At 39.4% G+C, this 27002-nt stretch overlaps 1 protein-coding gene across 2 annotated transcripts; it reads right to left on the bottom strand.

The window, feature by feature from the left end:
• Positions 1-654: 654 nt before the first annotated feature.
• LOC142390686 (oxysterol-binding protein-related protein 2-like) lies at positions 655-27002 on the bottom strand. Of its 2 annotated transcripts, none has more exons than XM_075476312.1 (14): positions 26902-27002; positions 12905-13255; positions 10082-10208; positions 9414-9489; positions 8799-8933; positions 8421-8518; positions 8101-8283; positions 7889-7996; positions 7078-7167; positions 6655-6775; positions 6097-6222; positions 5680-5803; positions 5185-5275; positions 655-4465 (listed from the first exon to the last, which is right to left on the bottom strand). In XM_075476312.1, exons 2-14 carry the CDS (start codon positions 12939-12941, stop codon positions 4363-4365), a joined length of 1419 nt encoding a protein of 472 aa, XP_075332427.1. In that variant the 5' UTR covers positions 12942-13255; positions 26902-27002; the 3' UTR covers positions 655-4362. The 2 variants fall into 2 exon arrangements, with proteins under 2 accessions (XP_075332427.1, XP_075332428.1); XM_075476313.1 differs by lacking the exon at positions 26902-27002 and adding an exon at positions 18071-18352.

Below are 27002 nucleotides of genomic sequence, written 5' to 3'. Positions count from 1 at the left end.
CCCCCCTTCCGCTTCCCACCAGCGTATGAAACAGACTGAGATTAAAAGAAAATCATGCAATTTCTGCTCGTTTTATCTGTGCATTACAACTCTTCATTGACGATTTATCACGGTGTCAAGAAAATAAGTCCTCTTTTAAGCTCTGGGGAAATCATCGCACGGCAATTAAACCCAGTGGGTGACAGATTCAGAACAGAAGAGGCCAAACCTGACCTTGTTTTCAATAGGAGCTGTCCTGTGGTGGTCTATGTAGAATAATTGATCTTTGAAACTTTCTGTGAGCAGAAAAAAAATGGCAACAGGTCAGAGTAGTAATGCAATGGCCTATTGAAACACTTAATGTTGTTATGTGCTCATTTGAAATTCAACAAATAAAAAATCTTCAGAGAATTCTGAACTCTGCTTCCTCTATGGTTACACATCACATTGAAATCTTTGTACCCAGAGCAAGTTCCTATGCATCCATTGAAGATTTGCATTTAAGGTATACAATATGAGCCATAAACACAATATGGGAAAGCAATATTATTCCCATCAGAATTCCAAATTATTAAAGCTTACATGTTCATTCATCCTGTTTAAGACAGCAGGAATATACTGTTTGCAAATATGAACCCTCAGAATGAATTTTATGAATAAAGACATAAACAAAAGTTGAAATTAGAATTTTATTAGTAGCCATTTCCCCCCATTCATCTACCGAGCTGTCCGTAGTATGGACACAACCCTTTACAGTCCCCCACCTCAAAATATGACATCTGGTACAATGTTCTCACCAAAAACGGTTTAAATACTATAAAAATAAATCAATTGCACAAAATAATATGCCATTTCACTTGTGATTACTGCTGTGCGGCACTTATACACATAGAACATTGACAACACAGTCCAGGAGAAATAAAATTCAACAGAAAACCAACACTCAAAGCAACATAAAGCCTAGGACTAGTGGCAAGAGCGTAAGTGGTGTCATTTGTCATTTATGCCGACTAAAATTTGTTCTCGTTTGTATATATTTACAGCTTATAGCATTTGACCAGTGCTGGATTTAACCCTCCAGTGAGTAGTGTTTGAATAGAAGTTTTTTAACAACATCTTGAACAAAAATAGTGACTAATTTTCTAGCGTTACCATAATGAGATTCTAGTTTTTATTTGTGAATTTAAGGGGCGAAACATGTTCCAAATAGGAAGAAAATGATCAGAAAAAAGGTCTGCCTACCAACCAGATTGATGCAACAGCCACAGTCAACAAGTTTCACAGGTGAACGATGTTTGCTTGGCGTCTTCGTTAGACTCACTCTATAAAACTGTTCAGAATTGATTGTGTTTTTAAGCTACAAAAGCAGAAAAAAAAAGACAACATAATCATTTCATAAAACCTTAAACATCATAAATAATACACATGAATAAAAAAGGAAACTGACAAATCCAGGCACCGATCATGACACGACAATGCATTTTTAAAACAGTTACAACATGGCTAGTCGTAGTGCCAAATGGTTCAACACGCTGCCAACTTCTTCCATTCTCTGAAATATACGAAAACAAACTACAAAGTCAACATTTAGAGATACATGAGACTAATCAAAAGTTAAAGATGTGTGCGAATATAAAGCAAATGTACAATAACAGGACAGAGGCATGCTGCTCATGTAGATGTGCAAACGTTGCATAGGGTTGGTTTTTGCAAACTAAAGTACAAATAAACTGACGGAAACGTGTTTTCAAACAGCAAATGAAAAAAGGTTTGGGAAAATCAGGGCATCGCCATCAGTCTGATGCGGAACAAGTGTCAGAGCAGAGCCAAACTCAGCAAATTTCCCCCCCCCATTTCCCGTGGTTGCTTGAAGGGGTGCAAAAAGTTTCTCACACTCAAAAAAATGAAAATAAATAAATAATCTGATTTTAACCTTAATTTAACTGGAAGGGCCACGTTAAAGAGATTCTTTAGACAGCATCCGTTTTAACGCAAGCACAGCAACAGATACACAGATACTGATCTTATTTAGGTTTAAACCTCCATGTTGTGGAATGTTTGAAGGAATATTTAGTCTATTAATATAATTTCAGTCATCGCACTAAATCGACACCAATAAGGCAAGACCCCAACATAAAATCAGACTTGTCCATCTATACATCTGTCATCATCTGTCTGATTCATCTCCAAAACTGAATGGAAAATGAAGTCCTGCTCAGCTGGAATGACACCAGTACTTGACAGGTGCAGCATTGAATCATTATCTTGTGTCAATCTCAATATGATTCGACACATATGCAGAGGCTGAATGTGGTCTCTGTGCAGGCTGGGAGCTCTGAGCAATCAGTTTGTGCGAGCATTCATCGGGAAAGACTTTTTTTTTTTTTTTTTTTGCTTTCAGCTGATCCAATTGAATGCAAGAATAAACACATCAACGACACGATGAACCCCAAGGCACATACTTGTATACAGTAGCTGGATGCAGACTGAAAAAGAAAGAAGACTACAATCATTGCGACGGTCGTGTGTGTAGTTATTATAAAGTTCCAAATTGTCTATTGGAGAGTTTCTTTCCTTCTTTCAGATGAGAGCCCCCTGACCGCAGTGGTCCGCAGCCCCATTCATTAAGCCAACCCCGATACTGGGCTGAATGTCTACTGCTGTATGTTACATTATATTGTCTTCCTTTTTCATCAATGCTGATAATGAGGTGAACAATAGTAGCAATCTTTTTAGGTCCACTTTTGCCCTCATTTACACACACAAAAAAAAACTATTTTCTCCTGTGATTAGTGTGTCTTTAAGTGTACATATTCACACATACATTCACATCAATGTGGATGCATTATTATTACTTAATTCTTTTTTTTTTTTTTTTACATTGATTTTTAACTTATTCTTACTTAGTTCAACTCAAACAGAAGTTTGTGTCTAATCTGGCCGTTATCTACATAAGATGTCAAAACCGGTCGGGATGAGTTTCATTCAGGTTTCCAGGATTTGACGTACAAGCAGGTGATGAACATCAGACTTTCAACCTTTTTCTTTTAATATTTTCAAACTGTGGGAAAAAAAATCTATTTCTAATTTAGCAGATGTATATTTCAGTAATCAAAGGTTGTGTTGTAATTAAAGAAGACTACTACTTAAATAGGACTTCTGATCTGGATGCGGACACAAATGTCTTCTCATTCTCTATCAATCAAGAGACTTTCTCCGTTTCTCAGCCTTCAAATATAATATGTATTCAGCCAAAGTTGAAACATTAGATGTTTTGCTCGTATGTGAAGCCTGTTTGAATATCAGACAATCTCAGTAATGACCCATACTGAAGTTTGATGGCTTTAAATTGAGGGTCAGAAGTACTTTTTCTTTCATAAACCTACACAAAATGAATTCATATTACATTTTCCATAGTTATTTATGTTTGTTTTTTTGTTGTTTTGTTTACACACTGAAGCTCCAGGCTAAAGGTTAAGACAACAGAGTGGAATTCTGCTCTGCTGCCCAATGAAACATCCATTAGAAGTTGTTCTGATTTATGCTGACTCATAATTTGTGAAATGAATGTCAATAGAAAAGTAACTGGGTTATAATTTAGGGTTATGACATGACAATACTAATCAGCTCATGCCTGCATTCGATTTGTCCTGCTGAATTTAACCAACACTAAGCACATATACATTTGTTCCTTAAAGAGCAACATGTCACCTCTATTTATCTTTTTATAGTTTTTGAGTCTTACAGAGTTTCCAAAACAGAAAAAGCTTCCTCACAATCCGTCTTCAGTCAAAGGAACATTCACATCCCTGATTTCCTCGTTGACTGGGTTTCAACTTCTGTTCATGTACATAAATCCATCATTGTGACGCATTACGTCTTATTTAATGTTGTTTTTTCATATATTTATTCATTTACAACACATGAGCAACCACCCAGAGGTACGCCAAAAGTTCATGAGAGAGGAGTTTGATTGCAAAGACCCTAAACATTCAGACTGGATCTGTGAGTTTGTGGGCATTAAGACCTGCCAGCTCTCTGCTGCTGGGATTGGCCAGGAGTAATATGATTATTGTGCTCTATATAGTGCTTGGTCAGAGAGAGGCAAGATGCTTGCTGGTAGTTAGAAGGTAAAAATCACCCAAGATGTTGAGAATAAGACTGACATGAAGACGGTCAGATCTATTGCGGGCATTCAGCTTCCTTTTAAGTCTTTCCGATCTGTGCTGTGTTTGTCAGTGAGTTTAGGATCATGATTAAGGCTCTGAGATGAAGATGGGAGCAAAGGTGGCTGTATGGATTCCTATCATTCCTCTTTACACTGTGACAGGAAGATATTTTCAGGTTATAGACAAGGAAGAGGAGATGAAGGCGAGGATGCCATCAGTAGATATATGGCAGACCCTGGTAGTTCCTGTTGAAGTAGCCACCGGAGTAGATCCAGTCCTGGGAGCTGGTGTATGGGTTGGAGCCCGTCTGGAACCACCTAAACAAAGACAGATTAAGGGACAACTGTTTTCCATATCCTTTAAAAACACGCTTGTTCTTGTTTTTCAGGAATGTCTTGCTGTTTTCTTTGTATCATCTACCTAATTTACAATAGAATTTGTGAAATCACTTAGATCATTTTATCATTTTTCAGGAATTGTCTGTTTATATATGGCTTCTTTTTTTGTTTTTAGATTGGGATTCTGATTGATTCAAACCAGCGGGTGGACTTTTTCCAAGTTTCTTCATTCATCATTCTGGTTCTAAATTTCTAAATTTTTGAATAATCAGCTCCGTTTCAGGCTACAGAAACATTCCCCGAGCTCATCCTGAAGTCCCCTTGCTAAGCCACAAATCCTGCTTCGCATTACAGGCCCCATGTTAGAGGTGAATATGTTCTCAATTAAACTGATGCTAGTGGTAGCTTCATATTAAATGAACAAAAACAAAGCCAATGACAATGTTGATCTGTGCTCTAAAGAAATTCAGATCAGATGGTTTTTAGCTCTGACTGAATCAAACATGAAATCAGAGGAGGCCAGCTACACGATTTCAATGTAACTGTAGCATGATGCACCTCATGTTTTAAAGCTTCCATCACAGTGATTAGCTTATTGTAGAGGTCACAACAGTATGTTGAGACAGAATCATCTGATCCTGGGTGCATATTGGAGAGCATAGACAGTTTGTTTGCATGTAAAAGAGTGTGTTAGTTACCTGGTTGACCACTCATCGTCATGCTTGGATCTCTCCTTCCTGGCAGCTCTCTGTTTCACCTCCAGTCTCTCCTTCTCCTTGCTGGCTTCATCTGCACAACGGCAAAGAAAGTCACAAGGTCTGTACATTTTACCAATTATCCATGCATCAAGCTAGGGAGACCTGTTCTAAGATAAATGTTTCATTTTAGGTTAATTGTGTTTTTTTCTTATCTTTCTTTAAACATTTGGATCACTGAATTAATTCAAAATCACACAAGAGAACATCGCAGCTATCAAGCAGCAGGTGGCAGCAGTGTCTTGGTATTGCTTGATCTTTATATGCCATGAGAAAACAGGTTGAGATGTTACTCTGAGGTTTTATTTGGCAGCAGAAGAGCAGCATGACAGCAACAAATAACTATTAATAGTCTTCAAGAGTGTTTTCCGCAGGCCACTTGTGGCAAACAAGCAGCTTAGAAGCATCAAATCCTGATAAGACCTTGAAATAAATTACCCATGTTGCCATTCTCCATGGCTCTGATGTCAGGCCTGAAGCGACAGTCGGTATGGGGCAAGATGGCTTCCATACCAGGCTCCAGCTCATTTAGAGACATCGCAAAGTTTGTGAAGTTATACATCTGAGGAAGGAAGAGAGGGAATATGGGCAACCGAATGTGCTTGTAAATGCATGTCTGTGCTTGTAAATGTATGTCTGTGCTTAAACACAAACCCAAATCCAGTATGACATTATATGAAATCCTTTTTCATGTTAATAACACTTTATTAGTCTTTATTTTAAGTGGCTAAACATAAAAGAATGGCATCTGACAGAAAACAAGTTTTACTTTATGACACTTGTTGACTTATTGTGGGTGTAATTTACAGCTGTATGCATTTATTCAAGGTCATAGTGTGCATTTCATTTTTGTACCATGGCAGAGTTAGCTGGTCTGGAGTCTATCCTCCACAACAGAGTGCTTCCCGGTACGATAGAGACCGTCTCTTGGACTTCGGGCATGTCGTCTGCATCGTCGTTCTCTGCTCCATCATGCTCATCCTGGGAATGATACAACTCACTATGTATCTCAACGTATGTCTCATGTAAAAGATCTACCAACGTTTACAATTCCAGTCTATGGTGATCTGTCTTATATCAGTTACATTTCCAAACTTTTAGTTGAGGATTTGCAGTTTTTGAACTTCACTACATAAAAAGAAGCACATTAAAACAGTTAATAACAGCACTAGACTACACAAGCATGTTGGATTACCTGGATAAGAACACAGAAAGCTAAGGACACCAAAAAAAAAAAAAAAAAAAATCCAAGACAGAATGGGACTTAACCCAAAGTTAGTAGACAGCAACTATGAAAAAATGACTAATATTCAAAACCTGGTTAATAGGACATGCAAATCTGTCCCTAAATCCTTTTTAGCTACTGTACAGCAAAAGCTACCTTGAAAAACAGCAGTTCACAGTTATTCTCACATTTTTTTGCTTCTTGTTATCTCCTTTCTTCTCGGACTTCTTGTGGGCCTCGTAGGCTCGAGGGTCGACACTCCACATGCACTCCGTCCATTTCCCATAGATAACACGGAGCTTCTTCTTACTGGACCGAGAGACGGAAGAGACCGTACAAGAGGAAGAGGAAGGGGTAGGAAAGTGTAAGAATAATAGAGATGGGATAGAGAAAACACAAGAAAATGGGGGGGAGATTAAAGAGAAAACAATAAAAGAACAAAAAGAACAAAAGAGTAGAATAAAGAATAGATGACGAGAGGAGGTAAGAGGGTGGAAAATGAAAAGAAAGAAGAAAATAAGTACAGCAACTATCAAACCTTTAAATGCTTTAAGAGAAAATGACAAAATTCATTCTGAAGGTAATGTTTCAGGACGAGAGCAATGTCTAACCTCTTGTCTTGGATGTATCCCTCTACTCTGTGCAGCTCTTTGCCAAACATCCCGCATGGCTTGAAATTCAACACACACTTGTCTCCAGTGCTGCAGGATTTAAAAAGAAAAAAAAAGGAGAAGAAGAAGATCTCTTCACTTTCTGAGTTTTACGTAAATCAAAGTGAACAAAACACACGGTAAAATTAAATAAACCTTTTTCCGATAGTATACTTCTTTGTTTAGATAAAATTTAGAACCATCTTGAAAGCCTGGGGTTGTGTGGGTATTTATCCAGTTAGTGCAACAACAACATTGAGAAACTGCTGAACAGCACCTGGTGGGAATTTGTGCCACTTTGTGAATATGACACACAGCGAGACAAACACCAGGATAACACAGGCTTCGCCGAGCCTTTCTGAACAAATACAGGTCAAGAGTTGTTGTTTGCCTGAGAAGCCACAAAGAGAGTAAACAAGTGGATGTCTCAAGTATCAGCGTAAACACTGGGAAAGAGTAAAGGAGGGCACATGACAGGACTGCTGAAAAGCTCTGTGAGCATCGCACATCCCATTTGTCAGCTGTACTGAACTTCATTTGAACCTGAATGTGGTTCACTTCTACCATAAGAAGGGATCCAAATTGTGAATGTTCAAGCAAAAGTTTAAGCGGGGAGCCACTGGAGCCCAACTGTACTGCATCTAAGACATCACTCACATATGAATGTCATTCTATTAATTAGAAATAATTGTGTAAGTGTATATTTACTGTTCGTGTTTGGGACTAAATAGCTATACAAAACAAAACTAAAATGCATGTGTGGTTCACATACCTATGGTTGATTATTTCCACTGTGCCATACTGCTCTATCCATAGTTTGCCCAGGATGATGTTGTGTACACAGCAGTACGGGTTACTCCATGTGTACGCTTCATTGTGCCTGAAGGAGAAAGCCAGTGGAACGAATGAGGAAAGAGAAAGGCGGAGGGAAGAAAAGAAGGAAGAAAATGTGTTGAGGAAGGCGGAAGCATTTCAGTGACTTACTTGAGCAGCTCTAGTGTGATAGTTCCTTTAGGCTCCGCCTCAACACTCTTGCCCCAGAACTTGAGTTTAGGGTAGATGGAGCCGTGAAAGACAAAGTCCCCAACCAGGCTCTCTGCGTGGAAGGCACTGACAGGAGGATGATGGGATACCTGCTCTGACACCAGCCGGAAACCCTGCTCCTCCCTGTAGAAGGCATGGGAGAACAACATGTTAAGATTATTCATTATGACGACAAGATGACCTTGAGAAAAGATGTACATGTATGTGAGTGTGTGTGTGTGTGTGTGTGTGTGTGTGTGTGTGTGTGTGTGTGTGTGTACCTGATAAGTTCATATGTTTCTCCCAGCAGAGGGTTGAAGGGTTTTCCAGTTCTGTCCCACTGAGAAGCAACTGCTGACACAGCAAAAGCAGCTACTGCCTAGAAACGAACAAATACAGGTCATGTTGGCGTGCGTGAGTGTGGGTACTTATATACAAAATTTGCCACAAACTGAAGAAAATAGCAATCAAACAAATAATATCAAATAACATAATCAAATGTTCATTCGTAAAACAAATGAAACATTGTTCACACAGTATTTGTAACAAGATTTTTTATTTATTTCAGGTCCATCCACCGACTTGAGGTGGTCTGTGTTATAAGGTTCCATGAAGCCAAGTGCACGTTTGCAATAAAAGTCAGCGTGTGCGCCTCTGACCTGCATGCGTTCTATGGAGTCGGACAGTGAGCAGGCTCTGTTGATGAGGTAAGTGTGTTCCATGTATTCTGTGATTCTCTGCAGGAAGCTCAGAGGCTCATTGAAGACGATAGGCATCGTGATCTTGGACAGTTCCTGCAAAAAGCAAAAAAAAAATCATGATTTGACCCTGGCTAAATGAACATGTTGTGTAATATCATTTCAATTTCTTTCCACTTCTGTTCCACTAAACCATTGCATGGGAAAATGCTAAACCAAGAAAAGTCCTTTTCTTCAGTTTCTATTCGTTTTTATAGAAGTGACTTTATCTTATATGTTTGTCGTAATTCCAGATATTGTACAATAAGGTCCACTGGCAGTCTCTCAAAGCTTGCTCGATTCTTTTGCTGTTTTTTTTTTTTCACATGCTCAACGCTAAGAATCACATAAAGCTCCAAATGGACAATAAAATAAGCAGTTGTCATGGTGTATAGGTGCATGAATCATTATTTTCTATCATCTGTGAAAGCATCACAGTTATATATCAAGACTGAAGCCGTATATTGTTTTTAACAGTGGCTTATTGATGTTATTCTTTACGAAACGCTTGTTTTCTGAAGACCAGCATGCCCTTACCAGCCCGATACATTTCTTTAGGATACCCCAGACACTGACTGTGTTTCTGGAAAACATGGGCACAGGTAAAGATGTCCTGAAATGAGAGAGAAGAGATCGAGACAACCCCACAAGATTGTTGATCATGTAGTTTGTCAGGTTTGTTAGGAGCAACGCGGATGTAGATAAGACATGGTAAATGCTATAGAAGGAAACGGTTCACTCCCAGTGTTCTGATGTGAACAAGAACCATGTCTCTCTTATCTCGAGTGGTAATTTTCCTCTCTGTAGTAAATCACAATAATGAACAAAAGCCAATTGGCAGCATGAGCCAAGTCAGTCCCATCTGACAGTAACAAAAACTGCTCCCACGATTTTTTTTTTTTTATTTCTCTGAGGCCAACTTTTAAATGATAAAGCTTGGGAATAGAAACTCAAACCCAAATTTTGTTTCTGTGGGTGCTGAAAAAAATCCCTCTCCAACTCAAAGTAATGCAATGTGAATTGCAGTATAGCTGAAAGACTGAAATGTAAAGGTCATGAGTTTTCTGACATTTTTAATCATACGTGGCGATAAAACAACACAACGGAAGTCTGCAAATTATAAAAAGAAACCACATCATCTCATAAAGGGCCTCATGCAGATGCACACACAGTTGATGGAATGTGCTGCAGGAATGCAGTTGTACCTGTGTTTCTTGATGCCATTCTCTTGGGGTACTGATCCATTGTTTTTCTGACTGCTGCAATCAAACACTTGTGCATCTTTGAAACTGGCCTCCGACACGCCCTCGTATGACTCATCTGAATCAAGGCCTGGAGGATGAGAAAAACTGAATTAACTGCACAAACACACAACCAATATTCTGTGCAGATATGAAAATGAACAGGTTCAAAAGTTCCCAATTTGCTTGCAGCTGACTTTGGGCTAAATTTCAGAGGTTTTATTTGCAACAGTAGACCATTGTGGTCAACCTATCATTTGCATACGGTTTTGCATCAGGAATGCTTTGCCTGCGTTTGACTGGCAAATTTTATTGATCGTCTACAACAGTTTACATAAACTAATCTCTTCACAGAAACAGCAGTGGGTCAATTTAAAAGCTATTTTCCTCATTCATATTCATGATTCCAAAGCTGAGGATATAAATCCGAAAATACTGACAATAAATTGCTATACTGCCATCATATAAAATCATAACAGATATCCGTACTGCCAAAACTACATATGGTCACATTCAAATATCTATTTCTGTACAGGTCAGGCTTGTGACTGAACAGAATGTCGCTGTAACTGTTGACCTACTGTACGCCCAAAATTAAGCTGCAGTTTAAAGGAGACGAAAGACTTTGTCATTAGTCAGGTTACACACCCTCTCAGCTGTCAGTGGTATGTCAAAAGATGTAAGGTGTGCATTCACGTGTGCCCCAGAATTCATGTCACGCCTGCAATTAATGACATTCAAAAGACTTTCTCCTATAGTATGTGTAAAGCAGCATGTGTACTCGAGGGAAAATATACACCTGAGCCAACTTAACTCCATTTATTCATCAATCTTTAAAAACCAGCCACCAAGCACAGCTCGCCCAGAAACTTTACTTATCAGAAAACAACCCAACAACAATTACATTATATTGTACTAAACTCTGACAGGCAGCAAAGTTTAAAAAAATTAAAAGATGATTTTACATCGTTATTAATATTAACGTGACGGAAAGTAGAGCTTTCACATCCTTTTGTGATGTACACACAAAAGTATCAACCAATCACAAAGCTTGAGAAACTTGAGTCACAGGTGAAACTTAAGATTATGCTATCGGTTTACACCTGAAATACTTTCCACACCTTTTTATAATACACACTGTTGAGAGGCTGACAGCGCCTTCTGTTCCCTGTAGCTGCTATAAAGAAACTAAGGAGGAGTGAACATGTAATAGACAAGCAAATCAACATTTTTAGCTTAGAAAAAAATTTAAGCACAGGGAAGCCATTTACCTAAATGTAGATAACTATCTGCATGGAAACAACAACCAGGAACAAACACAGGCATTTCTGTGAATTAGTGAAGTCTCTTCGGCTATATTCTCACAAAAGAGCTTGTTTAATGTCTCTGTTGCAAGACAAACCAGGTCACAGGAGTGTTGGTGAAGGCTCACATCACGCCATGAATCAGTTTATTGTGTTTCTCAACATAAGATATCAAACAAAGTACTCCAAGCGCTGATTATGTGGCAATCATTACCAAGCTGACTCAAACCCACTTCATCACCGCCCCTTTCCCTGTTTAATCAAATCAAAGAATTCTATTAAAAACACAGATCTCGTGTTGTAATTGACCAGTTAATCTCAAGCAAATTCTTCTCCTGTCCATGTCTTTTTTATTTCTGCAAAAACAAGACAATGACATGAAGACAACACTGCTCCAGGTGTCGTAGGCATAACTGATCATGACTGCGAGACAGATGACCTCTGAATAATTCAACTGATCATGGGACTGAGACAGATTAGATTCCAATAGATGGTATTATACTTCAATAATAGAGATGACTTGAATAACTGCATTGGTGTTGTATCCCCTAAAAAAACCATCTTGTGTTATTTTACTCAGTTGTGGTGTTGAATGACAGCCACAGAAAGTGTTTTTTCAGAACACAACAATTTGATGTCAAATAAGCTGAACTTTGACTACTTGGATACATAAAAAGTCATCAATTCATTATTTTCCCCCCATTAAGTACTGATGTGAAATATTGTCACAATTAATGTATTAATTTCCAAAAGCCCTCTGACTACCAAAGTCTAATCAGTTTATCCTTAAGACCACGTGTAAGGGGACTTGATAGATGTACTGGTAAGATTGCCACCTTTCATGTAGGTCACCTGGGTTCAAGTCGCTTTGGATAAAAGCGTCTGCCAAATGCATAAACATAACTTTAAAAATTTGAAGATATTCCTTAATAGAATTAAAAAGCAGACAAAAGAAACTTTAAAAACATACCTGAACAAAAGGTCTGAGTGTAACAATCACTGGGCAACACATTAAGATCTTAATTTAGGGAAAACAAATCGAATAAAAAAAAGTTCAAGAAATAATTTTATCTGGTGAGATAGGTGGGTGCCATACGTCATCGTTTAACCAGTAGGAGGAAGATTTTGGGCTGCATTTTGGGAATTTGGTGTGCTTGGAGCACTGATTCTAGGGATAAAACAATCAATCAGACTATGCATCAAGAGAAAAATAAACTTTCAACTATACTGATAATCATTTAAGTCAATATCACTGTAAATGGAGAAAAATTTGATGTTATAGACCATTGTTTTGATTTAAAGAAGCCAATTTGATGGTCATGGTTTGTGCTTTAGTCAAGTTCTGCAACTCCACAAATGCAAAAAGTTGAAACTTTTTTTCCCTCCTTTTCTCTGAGAAAGACCACTTAAAATTCATCTTCATCTGCTGGAACCCAATTCCCAAGAGAGAAATTCTAAGGACAAACACACACTGAGCACCCACCAGTGACGGCGTCGTAAAACTCATCCTCATTGCTCATCTTCTACAGTCGAAGCCAACCGGTGGTTTAGGACAGATGTTCAACTTCTAGCACATGTTCCTTATGGTGGTGGTGCAACAGAGTTCTTCTGAAGGGAGACCTGTCGAACAGGGTCCCCTCTGGAGTGTCACCAGGGCAGCAAAGGTAGCTCCCAAAGTCAGGTTGACGTTGATTTATGGCAGATGGTATGACCTCAGAACACTGACACCTGTCAGTCTGAGCAAATCAGCGTCTCAGTTATCAGACAGCAAGAAGACGGCCGCAACTTGAGAGTTCAGTTTCTTTGGTTATGTTGACCCAGGCAAATTAGTTACCTGTCGGGACAAAAAATAAATAAATCGTTACCACAATGAATGAATGCTTAACAAAAGAAAGTTTTTTTCCAGGGGGGAACTCTATTACTGCTTTCCTTTTATGAAGCATCGCTGACATGAATAACTTTGAAATCAAAGGTTTTAGACTACTGTAATGCATTGGTTAAATTCTTAATAACACAAAATGCTGAAGGTCATGCCCAGCTATTTGGGCTCCGAGCTGAAAATCTGCTTCATCTGTCTGAGCAACAGCCTTCTCCATCATGCGCCAATGAGTGCAAACAGACAGTGTTCTAGTCCAGTCGTTACATAATCAGGACACCACTGTCACAGGCATTCTGGCTCTTTGTCATCCTCCGTGTGTTGCATTAGCTCCACAAAGTTCAAACTCCAAACCCCTAATGTGCTGCAATTCTCAAAATCAAAACTAATTTTATATTTCAATGAACTTACAACCAAACTTTCACATCCTGGTGGACTCGCAGTAAGTGAAGGGGACCATATTATCATCAGTGAGGGTAAAACCAGCCAAACAAAGGCTGGAACTCCATAACACAATACAACCAAACAACGCTAACAGATCAATGAGTGTCAAATAGTCACTAATAAAATTCTAGGAGGAAGGAGACATTTCACTTCACAGGCAGCAAACAGCGTTGTTGGTGCAGTATTACTGCACACGCAGAACAGAATTCTCAGTAAGACATATTTTATCACCCCATTTCTCTTATCGCTGCAGTCCACCATGCCTGATCTTATTAATAGAAAACTAAATTGGCACATTTAGCAGGGAAAATCTTCATGAAGGTGACACAGCCCACATGGCAAATACAACAAATGTTGACTCATGTTGACTCATTGCTTGTAGCAGGTGCTCAGTAGTTGCTTAGACACCAACCTGCAGCTAAGGTCTGCACAACACATCAAAGCTAAATCAAGTTCTTCATCCACTTTATCTTACTTCACACAAGGGCTTGAAACATTAGGACTTGAACCGATCTGGACTGCAAATACATTCGTATGAAAAACGATATTTGACATTTTAAGAGCATAATTTGATCCTCTCTGAAACGGAGCTTACGAGTGAAAAGTGATGCACTGTCGTCGAACAAGACCACAAGGAAAAGTAATGTGTTAATCATTCATGAAACAAAGATATAAATAAATCACAATCACATTTTTGGTCTCAGCAGCTATTCTGCGCGCTTTAGACGAGACAAGACATTTTAAAATCAACTTGGGCTTCAGGAAACTGTGACAGACACTGACTTTCTGACAATTTGGTGTTCTTTTATCAGGTGAGAAAGAAAGCTCTATACAGTGTCCTCGCAAGGCATTATCTCTCTGGGCAAAGTTAGGAAGTAAGCATATTCCAGGCATGAAAATGGGTCAGGGGTTAAAAAGGTGAGAAGAGCGCGCGCGCGGCCCAGGGGGCGGGGTATGACGAGCTTTGTTCACCAACATTGTTTCACTGATCTGCAGGCGCCAAACACACACACACATTTTCTGGAAAACATCCCCTATGTTGAAGGACACCTCCTGCCCCTTCACGCAAACCTTTCCCTCAAGTTTGACCCAAGCCCATCTCCAGCTGCACTTGATCCCTGAGTCTATCTGCTTCACAGCTGCAGCATCCTCCTCTGTTAATACACTCATCCTGCAAGAATATTTTGTGTTAGTTCAAATTGAACATCAGTATTAACTGTAAATAGGGCTCGAAATTAACTTTTTTTCACCACCACCCAAAATGACAAGAAGATATTAATGTTACTAGCCAAACACAAAATGGCTAGTACAATTTCTTTTCTACCAGCCACACTAAGCTTAAATTTACCACCATTGGGCCAGTGTTAAAAAAAGAGCTGGTTTCTGTAACATGGTTACCCAGATGTCAGAACAGTAATTGGTCGTAAGTAAATGTCACTCTTAATTTAGATTAGTGGTGTGGTGTCATAACACTAGCACTTTTGAGAGCAAATAGAATGGCCAATCACTGTTTCTCACATTTGGGTAGAACTAACCACTGGACTACCAGATATCATTTCACCCTGGTGTTTAATTTAGAGCGAGACGGGCGGTGTTCGCTATTTTTAGGCAGCTTGAAACCATTACATTTCAATGAATCAATAAATAACATTACTGACGACCAGTGTTTCTGTTACGTAGCGTTAAAAACAAGCTTGACACTAACTGTATTAACAATATCGAGCGAACAGGAGCTAATCATTTCTACCGGAGCTTTAGCTAGCTCTCACGGTGTTCAAGACAAGTTGTAGCGAACAGTGAAAGTTCTTAACCCATGTCAAGAGAGCTCCTCAGTTGAAAAAAAACAATCTCGGCTTTCTAACTATCAAAAAACGCCCAAATCAAGTCTGCTGTTTTTTAAAACCATCCAGCGTGAACAAGGAATTTCTCCATTCAACACCACTGAGCTTAGTTTCCATATCACTCGTCTCGCAAAAGCAGGCTTGCAGGTAACAACTAGTATTTAACATCTGCAGCTGTCATGAGCCAGATAACGTGTTGCCCTAAACTTGATTTTCAGCACGCATGTTAGGGCCATTTCAGACCAGGGCGGCAAAGCGTGGCGGAACGGAAGCGATTTTCACCGGCGGAGGTGAAAATACATGGAAACAGATCTGTCCTTGCACACCGACGCGGCGGTAGTCGGGCGGTAGCGGCGCGGAGACGCCTCCGTCCCGCGCTGCTTTTGGAAAATAGAACTCGAGCGGAATTTGGACGGCAGCGGCCGGCGGCGGCCGGCGGTGTCCCGTTGAAATGAATGGGGAATGCAGACAGGGCTGGAGCAGAACTACCGCGGCCGCGGACTGTCCGGTGTGAAAAGCCAAGTTGAACACACCGCCTGATAACCGGCGTAAGACTGCCGTCGTTTCGCTGCCGCCACGCCACGCTCTGGTCTGAAATCGGCCTTAGAATAACATTTATGTACACATGTTTGCCACAGCCGATTTCAGACCAGAGCGTGGCGTGGCGGCAGCGAAACGACGGCAGTCTTTACGACGCTTTGCCGCCCTGGTCTGAAATAGGCCTTTTAGGGCCATTTCAGACCAGGGCGGCAAAGCGTGGCGGAACGGAAGCGATTTTCACCGGCGGAGGTGAAAATACATGGAAACAGATCTGTCCTTGCACACCGACGCGGCGGTAGCGGCGCGGAGACGCCTCCGTCCCGCGCTGCTTTTGGAAAATAGAACTCGAGCGGAATTTGGACGGCAGCGGCCGGCGGCAGCCGGCGGTGTGCCGTTGAAATGAATGGGGAAGGGCCATTTCAGACCAGGGCGGCAAAGCGTGGCGGAACGGAAGCGATTTTCACCGGCGGAGGTGAAAATACATGGAAACAGATCTGTCCTTGCACACCGACGCGGCGGTAGTCGGGCGGTAGCGGCGCGGAGACGCCTCCGTCCCGCGCTGCTTTTGGAAAATAGAACTCGAGCGGAATTTGGACGGCAGCGGCCGGCGGCAGCCGGCGGTGTGCCGTTGAAATGAATGGGGAATGCGGCCAGGGCTGGAGCAGAATTACCGCGGCCGCGGACTGTCCGGTGTGAAAAGCCAAGTTGAACACACCGCCTGATAACCGGCGTAAAGACTGCCGTCGTTTCGCTGCCGCCACGCCACGCTCTGGTCTGAAATCGGCCATCAGTCAGTTTAGATCCAGCGGGAAATGAGGTTGCCATGTCAATCAATAAAAATGTGACTTTGCTGTCTGAATCAGTGGAATATTCGTAAGCGAGGACTGGCAACCAGGAGTGGGTTGTACTAGCTGATCAGAACACCAATAGAAAAGAAGCGCTAGTTATTAATAGCTACTAATCTCGATTGGCTGTAACCATTTGTATGCGTCAGTGGATGTACCACCCCCCATAGAGTTAATGAGTTAATGGTTACTTCCAGGAAATCTCTTGAAATCCAGCGTAGAAACGAGGCAAAACAACACAACTACCGTGACAACATACTTGACATTTGTGGTGACCTCAGTAGTCAGGGAGTTGACAGTCGTACACTTGAGTGAATGAAATTCAAGTCCAAATAGTTCACAATTTGTGCGTGACAAATCTCCCTTGAACTTGACACAGGCTGTAGTCGAACAAGTGACACGCAGTGGCTCCACAGTGCTCTTCACAGTTCGTGTAACTTAAAGTAGCTAGTTTAGTAGTCAGTGCGTTGCTAGTGCTCGACAGAATCTGAAGGTTCCTGAACTTGGAGAGTCTGATCAGTCTGATCAAATTCAATGCTAACATTAATGCTGCCTACCCGCTGAAACATTTATGCCATCCTATAAGGAATGGCTAGAGTAATCATTTTATGCTAAACCCACTGTACATTGCTTTGCTTTGTTAAGCTTAAAATGATCCTGACTCTGGCCTGCCTTTATTCTTTGTCCAAGCCGTTTTTCTTTCTCTCAGTTTTGTGCTTTGAGTTATTAATCACATCTTCTGCGTTTTCCATTGTTATATGGATTAAACAAAGCAACCCCTAAAGCATAACATTTCCACCACCGTGCTGAACAGTTGATATAATGTTCTTTTTATCCTGAAAAGCTGCCTTTGGTCAGATTTTAAAGGCCAACACTGGAATTAAAAATCGTAAAAGAAAGTATTGTATTAGCACAACATTTAATGAAAATAAAAACTAGCCACAATCACGTAAAGATCTTTAATCCCCCCCACCCCCCAAAAAAAGCAGCCATTACAGAGTGGAAACACTTTTCCATGCCAAATTATAACTTTTACTAATAAAAGACTAACTGGGTACAAAAGACACAAAACCTGTAGTTTGCATTAGAAAATCTTTACATACCTCTTGACTGACAACTGATTTGATAACGCTGTTAAATTCAGAGTGTGAGCCACTGAATCAGGTAGGAAACACTGCCTGCTCTCCCTTTCCTTTCCTGTTATTCTGCCTTTGTTCAACATGGTGCGTGAATTTCACCTTTGCCAGAGATAGTTAACGCCTTCGGCACAAAAGCGAACTTTGGTCTCAGCATCTACGATCGATAAGGTCAACAGAATGGATGATAAGCTACTTTTCAAACTATTCCAAAATATCCTAAAAAGCAAATGCAGGGTCCATCTCTGCTTCTTTTTGGTTGTGGCGCTTAAGCTATTAAATCCCATGAAAACACAAAAAACAAACACCATATTCCTTACGCTGCATAAGTGTTTACAAACGGTTTCAAAACACAAACAAAGACTAAAGAGATTGCCAAGAGGGAGTTGACCGTAGATGATATCTAACCAAGTGATCTAAATGATAAAGCCTGATATTTCCTGTAGCTTCACAATCACAAAAACATGGGACTGATTTCGCCATTAAATTTCAGAATCCAGATTATCGAAAATGTAAAAAGTTTGAGACGAGAAGAGTGAGATGAGACACAGCCAAATCTTAGGTTGTGATAACCCTTATCACACATATTTTTGTGCATCAGCGCTTCTGTACTCCATGTTCTACAAATGTTGTTTTAATCCATTGAAACCTGATGAAACATACAGGTATGATGTGTGCATCTCCCTTTCAAAACTGGAGCAGCGTTTACTTTTTCAAGTCGATGATTTATAAAAATAAATTGAATGTTGAACCTCTCGAATGGTTTTTGATCAATATCCAGAGCCTGAGAAAGTCCTTATGAACAGCCATTATTTAATAAGGCCACAAATCAGTACCCTGTTTTCTCCTTATGTTCGTGAATTTTTACTTTGCTGCAACTATTTTCACAGTTGTCATATTAGGTTAAGGTAAAACTATAGATAGCCTAAGACAGGTGAAGTTACGCTGACTTGTCACTAGATCTAAGATTTTATTTCTGGGCTTGAAAATGTTACCTTGAAAGCAGAGAAAAATTTTACTCCCAGCAACAACACTGAGGACAAAACACCATTTTTGTCTCCTTGTACGTGCATCAACAGAGCAAATATGGCTGAAAATCAGATTTGCATGTGTTATTGCAGCTTCACCACTTTGGTTGTCATAATTTACAACCCTGCTGGTGCTGAACTATAGGATCCACTCATAACATCATGAGATGAACAGCTGTGTAGCATTAACATCTGCCCACCACCACCCCTGCTAACTTTGCTGGTAAAAAGATGACATAAAACATTGGGCAAACTTGTGGTGGCAAAGAATGTAATCAATAACACAATTACATTATTGTTTTAATGCAATGCTCGGATATGGTTCTGACACTGAAATGCATGCCATCTACGAATGCCAGGAGTATTACATACTCTAATGAAAATACGAGGCATCCTACAAGAGTACATCCAGCATTTCTCATATGTCAACCTTGTTAAGAAAGAAAAATGTACCAGAAACAATTAAACTATTCTGTGAGAGGAATCCCCCCAGTATCCAGCCTGCAGCTGTGTTGGAGCCAGTTTAAATAATCTCCCAAAGTGCTCCCAGCTATGAGCCAAACCCACGCCTTAAAAATCCCTCAACAATTCTTATTTTGCATTAAGCAACAGGAGGCATGATGTTGCCACCTCTTGTCACTCTCCCATTAAGAGCAGACACATTAAAAGATTGGCTTACAGAAGAACACATGAGAAAGTTCACTCATTGTGAGGTCAACGGGAGAAAAAGAACAACTTTTGTATTCCACGACTGTCTAGACAAATTAAGTAGCTTCACACATACCGACAGACCCAGAGACAAGCTTTCCGATTGGCTGCAACAGAATCTCAGATCATACCACTCACTCTGTCCCAGACGGCGGTGAGCCATTACGTAACCATGACAGACATGGCACCATGCACACACCACAACCACTCGTCTCTGGGACAACCATTTTGGGACAATAGCTCATCACCGATTACCTCAATGTGGCCTAGTCTTCCTCTTCTAATGTAGAAATAAAATCTGATGAAAAAAACAGAGAAGGCTAAAGCAGCGCTACCTCAGAAAATACAAACATTTTAACTTTTTGTTAATAGTGGGACTAGTCCTGCACACAATTCATCAACACAAATTAACACATGGCATCCGGGTCTAGTTGATTTAGTTCATCTTCTGTTCGTATCACCAGGAAAGTGCAGATAAAATTAAATGCATCATAGTCGTTCTGATTACATTTTATTTCATTTGATTTTTGGCCTGAAAGGAAGGATGTGTGGAAATATGTTGCTTAAATTTAACTCTCATACAAGCTTAGAGTGGGAAGATAAAGGCACTACATTAGTTATGTTATTCAAGACAGAGCCAGCATCAAACTTAATACAGTGCAAAATAAGAAATATTTTTGAAAACAAAGACACAAAACAATCTGTGTTTTTTTTTTTTTGTTTTTTTTTCTCTCTTCGACAGACCTACCAAGATACACGTTAGGTCGATGAACCTATGTCTTCTGGGGTCCTCCGAGAGCCGACAAAAACATCCAAAGCCACAGGGGCAACGACAGAAAGGGAGAGGAAGTGTTGCTGAGCAAGACAAAGCCTGGTACTGATACAGACTCTCACCTCTACACGTCTACTTCAATACATGACACACCTCCGTAGACCGTCAAACACAAACACTGTGGCTCACAATTAGATGAACACTAAAAGAAAAGCTGAAATAGACTTTTAATGCAACCAACACATTGAACAATTTAGGCGTTAAGTGGAAGTGCACAAAATGAAGGAAAAGAAACTAAATACTTCACTATTTCTATAGCAGATATAGGAACAGTGGTGCTCAGTAACTAGTTTGTTTCATCTGACTAAAATCCTATTTGACCAAATCCTATCTGACCATTTTAAGGTGACCCAGTGTCTTCTCAAAATGGACAATTAATACTTTCCACATATTTCTTGTTTGGACTTGAGTTGGGCTACTTTTCCCAAGGTATAACCTAATGAAGGCCAGGACCCATTCGGAAGAATCTTTAGAGCTGGATGTCACGCAAGCCTTGAGACACCAACACTGCAACAAACTAGTTGTCATGTGCATCAACAATGGAACAATGAACAAAAATTTCTTGTAATTTTCCATCCACCCATTTTCTATAGCCGCCTTTATCCAGTTCAGGGTTGCTGGAGACTTACCAAGCTCTGATGAGAGGCAGTTACACCCTGGGCAGGAAAACCAGTCCATCGCAGGGCCTTATTGATATTTTATCAAATGTTTTTATATGACGTAAAAAAAAACACAGTGTAGTTTTGTACTACACAAGTAATTGGGGGAATAAGTAGTTCTGTGTGTAATATTAAACATATTGTGAGTTTGTCATTTCCTGTTAAACAATTTGCAAAGTTGATGACCCATCCTGCATCGAGTGTGTATACCAATACTGCATCAGAGTAAATGCTTTTTGCAAATTTAAAATTTCAACAAAGCTCATGTAGAAATGTGGGAGGGGCATGAGTAGACCACTAAAACTAACCAATCAGAGCAGACATAGGCCTCCTCGCTCCTGTTTTTACAAGAAACGTTTGGATGTGTAAACTATGTGCACTCTGCAAGCTGTTTCATGGGATCTTTAAAACTCGTTAACCTCGTGATTATCTTGAAAAAATATATATAATAAATATTTTTAAAAATCTGCGTGATAGCTAAACTCAATTTGCTAAATGTTATACTGCATCTTAACTCATATTTTTAGGTCTTCTGTTCTTCTATTTTCAAACATTCAAACGTTAGATATTTGCATAAATTACAAAGAACGACTGCCGGTTGTTTCGCTTGCAATCTTTTGTCAGTTCATCGTTCTAAAGATGCAGAGGAAAGTGAATTGGCATGGGATTTTTAAAGAAAAGGAGCTTTTTATTGATCTAATTCAGTTCTTGAGGCTATTTTGCTCATGGGACTTTGGACAAAAAGGCCCAAATGTATCGCATCACACAGAAAAGCAAACACAATACAATGAAATGACATTCATAAGATATGCTACACATTTTATAGCGGTTGAAAATCCCAAAATTTCAATGTGCTCTTTGTTGACAATATCGGTGCAGTAACAGACTGTGTCGTTCAACAAGTATCGAGCAAGATATTGAAGATATTCAGGTCAAAGATAGATGATTAAGATTAAGAAGAGGGTGAATGTGTTTTATCTGCCAATCTGTGACAATGAAACTGAATGTGAATGCAGCCTGAGAGGCAACAGGAATGTGAAGCATAGACAGACCACTGTGTGAGACACTGAGTTCAAACAGAGCAGCATTTTGCTGTGGGTGCTGTTGGTGCATTCATTTGTTCAATTTTTTTCTTTTAAAAAGAAGAAGTGATCTAGTAAGTGACTTTGGAGGATAGAGTTGCTATGGAGATGTGAGTGTTACCTCTAACTCTGTACACAGTTAGAGGTAATCTAAAGCTAAATCTATGCTACAGATTACAACAGTTGCAACTTTGTAATGTATACAGAAAACATAATATAATGTAATATAATATAATATAATATAATATAGTACATTTGCATTACTCCATTAGAATATATTAGAATATCATCTTTAGTAATAAATCATATCAGCAGTGCCTGCGGACAGGGAAATGGTTCCCATCACAAGACCAAAAGAGACAATACTGCACAAATGACTTTTTATGAAAGTATGAAATCCGATTCACTCAACCTCAATCACAAGACTAACCTTGTAAAGTACATTCACTGACCTCAGACAGCAGTCGACAACCGCTATTCTGATCTGAAGAGAGGACTTGCAGCACCACCTGCTACATCACCTACTGCTCAGTGGAATCGATTAAAATATATAAATTAATAAAAGACAACCTAATAAGCTTCAATAACACACTTGTGGAACAAACTTTTTTGTTCCCTGGGAGCTCTCAACTTGACAGCAGTATAACTGCTTTCAGAGTCCCTTTTACATATTTGGAAGCAAGAGCAATTATTTATTTTCAATTTCTTCTCCCTAGTTGCAGGACATCCAACTTTGAGCAATACACCACGAAAAGCCCAAGCTCTGATGCTGCAAACAGATAAATGGATACAATTATGCTCTTCTCCTAAACTATGGCAAAACTGTCCAAGTATAAAGGGAAAAGGGGCAGTTTTTGTGAGGATTAAGAGGGACCGGTGGGGTAGAAAAGAATAACAAAAAAAAACACCACCAAATACAGCCTGTTGTTGCACCCATGGTATGTTTCAGCTAACTCATTTCTATCTTTAACACACAGAGTTAACCTAAATTTAATGTGGATTTAAAATGCAGACTTCACGCATTAATATGCCATTTTGAAATTGTTGTTTTTTCAGGAAGAAACAATGTTTATCAATTACCTTTTGGCTACATTCATTATCACAAAACCTACCAAACAGCTTATAAATTATGATGAATCACAATGAATTTTGCAAATTACCTGAAAACCCTGAGAAACAACTAAGCCGTGTAACTGTGTCCTGAATTAAGAAAATGTAATGATATGTTAGTAATCGGCACTAAATGTAATGTTAATCCGGATGAGTAGTTGCATATTTTTCTTAACAAAGCTTTGAAAACCCAAAGCGATATTTGGAACAGCCCGACCATGTCTGCTTCAGAGTGAATAACATGATGAGTAAGACTCCTTCATGCTAAGCCCCTCGAGAAAAGAAATTGTGCAATTCTGAGCCAGATCCTGAACATACAGTTTTACACGTACAGCACACTCAGCATGTTCCAGCCATACATGCTAAAGTGTGAAAGTAAAATGCATCCTCGCAGGTTTTCCAGTGTGAACAGATGCACACTGTTCACCATCATACCTTGAAACTTCTTAAATGTGTCCACCCTATAACCCAAACATAGCAACATTCCTGAGTTCATTCAAAACATGCAAAAAAAAAAAAAAAGCTAGTTTCACTTTCATCACCGTTTACAATAATGTCAGTTTGAGAATTCCTTGTATGGGGAAGTGTATTTTTTCTGGATTATGACTTCTGAGCTGATGTGTTGTGGTGGTCCAGCCAGCCTGTGAGTGGGAAATGACATTTAATCCATTTCAAGATTTAATTTTGTTGTCACCTCAGAGAGACCAGATTAATAAACTGAAAATTATAAACAACAAGCTTACTGTCCTTACAAACCAACTTAAAATTCCTGACAGCCTTTTAGTCAGTGTGTGCAGCTTTGGCAGAGAAATTACTTCCAACTTGCTGACTGAAAACAGCCGTCTTCACTAGTAAGGCAAAGGCAAGTAGATAAGAGGGAACAAGAGAGAACAAAATGCAAAACAAGCTTAAAAAACAGGGACAATGCACAAAAGCACTAATCTTGAGAGAAGAGATGCCATGTGCCAGGTTGGAGCAAGTCAGCACATTATCCTCTGCGAGCCCAAACAGAATAGTTAATGAAGAGAACAGTCAATTTCAGAAACTGTAGTAGTTCACCTTTATGTGTAAACTATACTGTTTAATGTACATCTACATTAGTTAGAAATCAGTAATGTTTTAAGGCTACAACAGTACTTCTATGCTGAGAATAAGGTTTGAGATCTACGTTTGATTAATTTAGGATCAATTTAATTAATTGAAATAATAAAACATTGCTGAGATAGTAAACACTGCAGGGATATAATAACTGAGCAATATCTAATTACCCATTATTCGAATACTAGCTAGTACTGAGAGTATGCTAACATAATGATATAGTTTTGTTCTCATAGTTTGTCCTTGCTGACCAACCTGAACTTCCTATGACATTACACCAATAAAACCTGAGCAAAACAATACAAGGCTGTGTGTAAGAGTGGTGGCTGGTTAGCTACCTTATTGTATCACAAGTCAAACATACAGTAATATCTCTGTTGCCTAGGTTGTCTAGACCAGCATTAGCTTAAACTTTGCCCTTTTACCCATGGTGCAACGGAGAGCAAGACTGCCACAAAAACAAAAAAAAAACAAACAAACAAACAAAAAAAACAGGTAATTTGTTTTAGAAAAACTGACCTCAAGACAAATAAGCATCTTTATATAATATGTTTTGTGCTGTACCTGATATATATATATATATATATATATATATATATATATATATATATATATATATATATATATATATATATATATATATATATATATATATATATATATATATATATATATATATATATTCTTCAATGCTTTTTTTAAGGGATTGTATTTCCCCCAGCTATCAATAAATTGGCAAAACGATTTCAAATTCAAACGCAGCAGCTGGGGTGTCAACTACTTCTGCATGTGTTTGTCCCACTGATGCAACACTCCTCTCTGCAGTGTTGAAACTTGGCTTTCAGGACATGCCTTGCAACATTGTTTTCCTGTTCCCTTAAATTTGACCATAGATCTCAAAAATACAATTGCACAACTGAAGTATCCCTTGGAGTAACAAGAACACTTGACTAGATAACGAATGAATTTGACAGAAAATCTCCCATAATAAGTCTATGCATAATTGCCTCACACTGCTGTTGTGATGAGAGGAGGGAAATTCACTGGTACAGACTGATGCTCCTCTTTCAAATGGAGACCATCCCCATAGCAACTAACTGTGTAGGTAATTAGGGAACCTTAGGGAGGAAGAGAAAAAACAAAATGATCGCAACTGTAATTCCAGGGAGAACAGTCTGGTGTCTCGTGTAATGTAAGAATAAATAGTTTTCGGTTGACTTGTTTTCATCTGGCATTGTTCGTTATCCAAATGCTTTAAAATGTGAGTCCCAAACATTTCATGGTGAAATTTCCTGTAGGAATGCAATAACCTTTTCTCCCATACTTGTAAAACAAAAGCGTTATTTTCTCATTTCGAGCTTCAAATTGAGCCTTAAAACACTACTTATTCATCAAAGTGCAAAAATGTATTCTCAAATGTTGGCTTAAGTGTATAAGGAAATCTGTCTGCAACTTTATTACACAACCAATACAGCAGTACAGCGTCTGCCTCAGAGGAAGTATCTATCTGGGAGGGCAGATGAAACCACTACTGTGTGAGTGCAAACCTTTGTGTCAATGACCGATAGTAAACCAAGCTTAAAGACAAGGCTTTGTTTGGTCTGTCCGGTGAGTCAAATGTAGAGGGTGATGGAGGCGGTGAGAAGTCAAACAGGCAGGGGGACATTCCTTATGTTTGCTGAGCAGTTAAACGTGACAAGAAGTGACTTTAATCTGTACCATACCTGAGATAAAGTGATGCTGCTGCGGGTGAATCTTACAGCAGGAAATTTGAAAGATTACACACATTTCTCTTCTCTTCCATTTGCAATTTTGTCTTTTTTTTAGTAAAAAAAAAAACAACAACATATAATTGACCTTGATTTATAGCTTAAACATACCGCTAAGGTTTAACCAACAACTCCAACTTCTAACTCAGAGGATCCATCCTGAATTTGCTACCTTAAACTGTTTAATTGCTGGCAAACACAGTCTAGCAGTTGATCTAGCTTTCCAAATTACACGTAATTATTAACAGCAACAATTTTAATTAAGAAACGGACTTCACATATACACTGTTTGTGCTGAACAACACACCATCAAGCTGGCAGTCCCGACTCTCACTAGAGCTCTGGGAGCTTTTTGACAGCTAGTGATACAGTAAGCGGGCGGGCTACAAAAAAAGGTGGCTAACTAGCATAGCTAGCAACATTCTTAAAACAATAAATGCTAAGCTAAATTTGCAACAATGAAAACAAATCAGAAGACCGCGGGCAAAACATTACAGAATCTGTCATCTTACCTTGGTTGTGTGTGCAGTGTGAATGTTTTGGCAAGTCCAGAGCATATGGGCAGAAATTTAGTGTGTAGCCTTGTCTTGACACAGAAGCGGAAGCCGCTGGC

This window comes from Odontesthes bonariensis, chromosome 10, assembly GCF_027942865.1.
Source record: "Odontesthes bonariensis isolate fOdoBon6 chromosome 10, fOdoBon6.hap1, whole genome shotgun sequence".
In the NCBI taxonomy this organism is placed as follows: Eukaryota; Metazoa; Chordata; class Actinopteri; order Atheriniformes; family Atherinopsidae; genus Odontesthes; species Odontesthes bonariensis.
This window is presented reverse-complemented; position numbering and strand designations above follow the sequence as displayed.

Coding starts and splice junctions, on each gene's coding strand:
- LOC142390686 (XM_075476312.1), bottom strand. CDS start 12,941: ATGAGCAATGAGGATGAGTTTTACGACGCCGTCACTG. Junction 8,934..9,413: donor TAAAGAAATGTATCGGGCTG/GTAAGGGCATGC, acceptor TGCTTTTTGCAG/GAACTGTCCAAGATCACGAT. Junction 7,168..7,888: donor GTGGAAATAATCAACCATAG/GTATGTGAACCA, acceptor TAAATCCTGCAG/CACTGGAGACAAGTGTGTGT.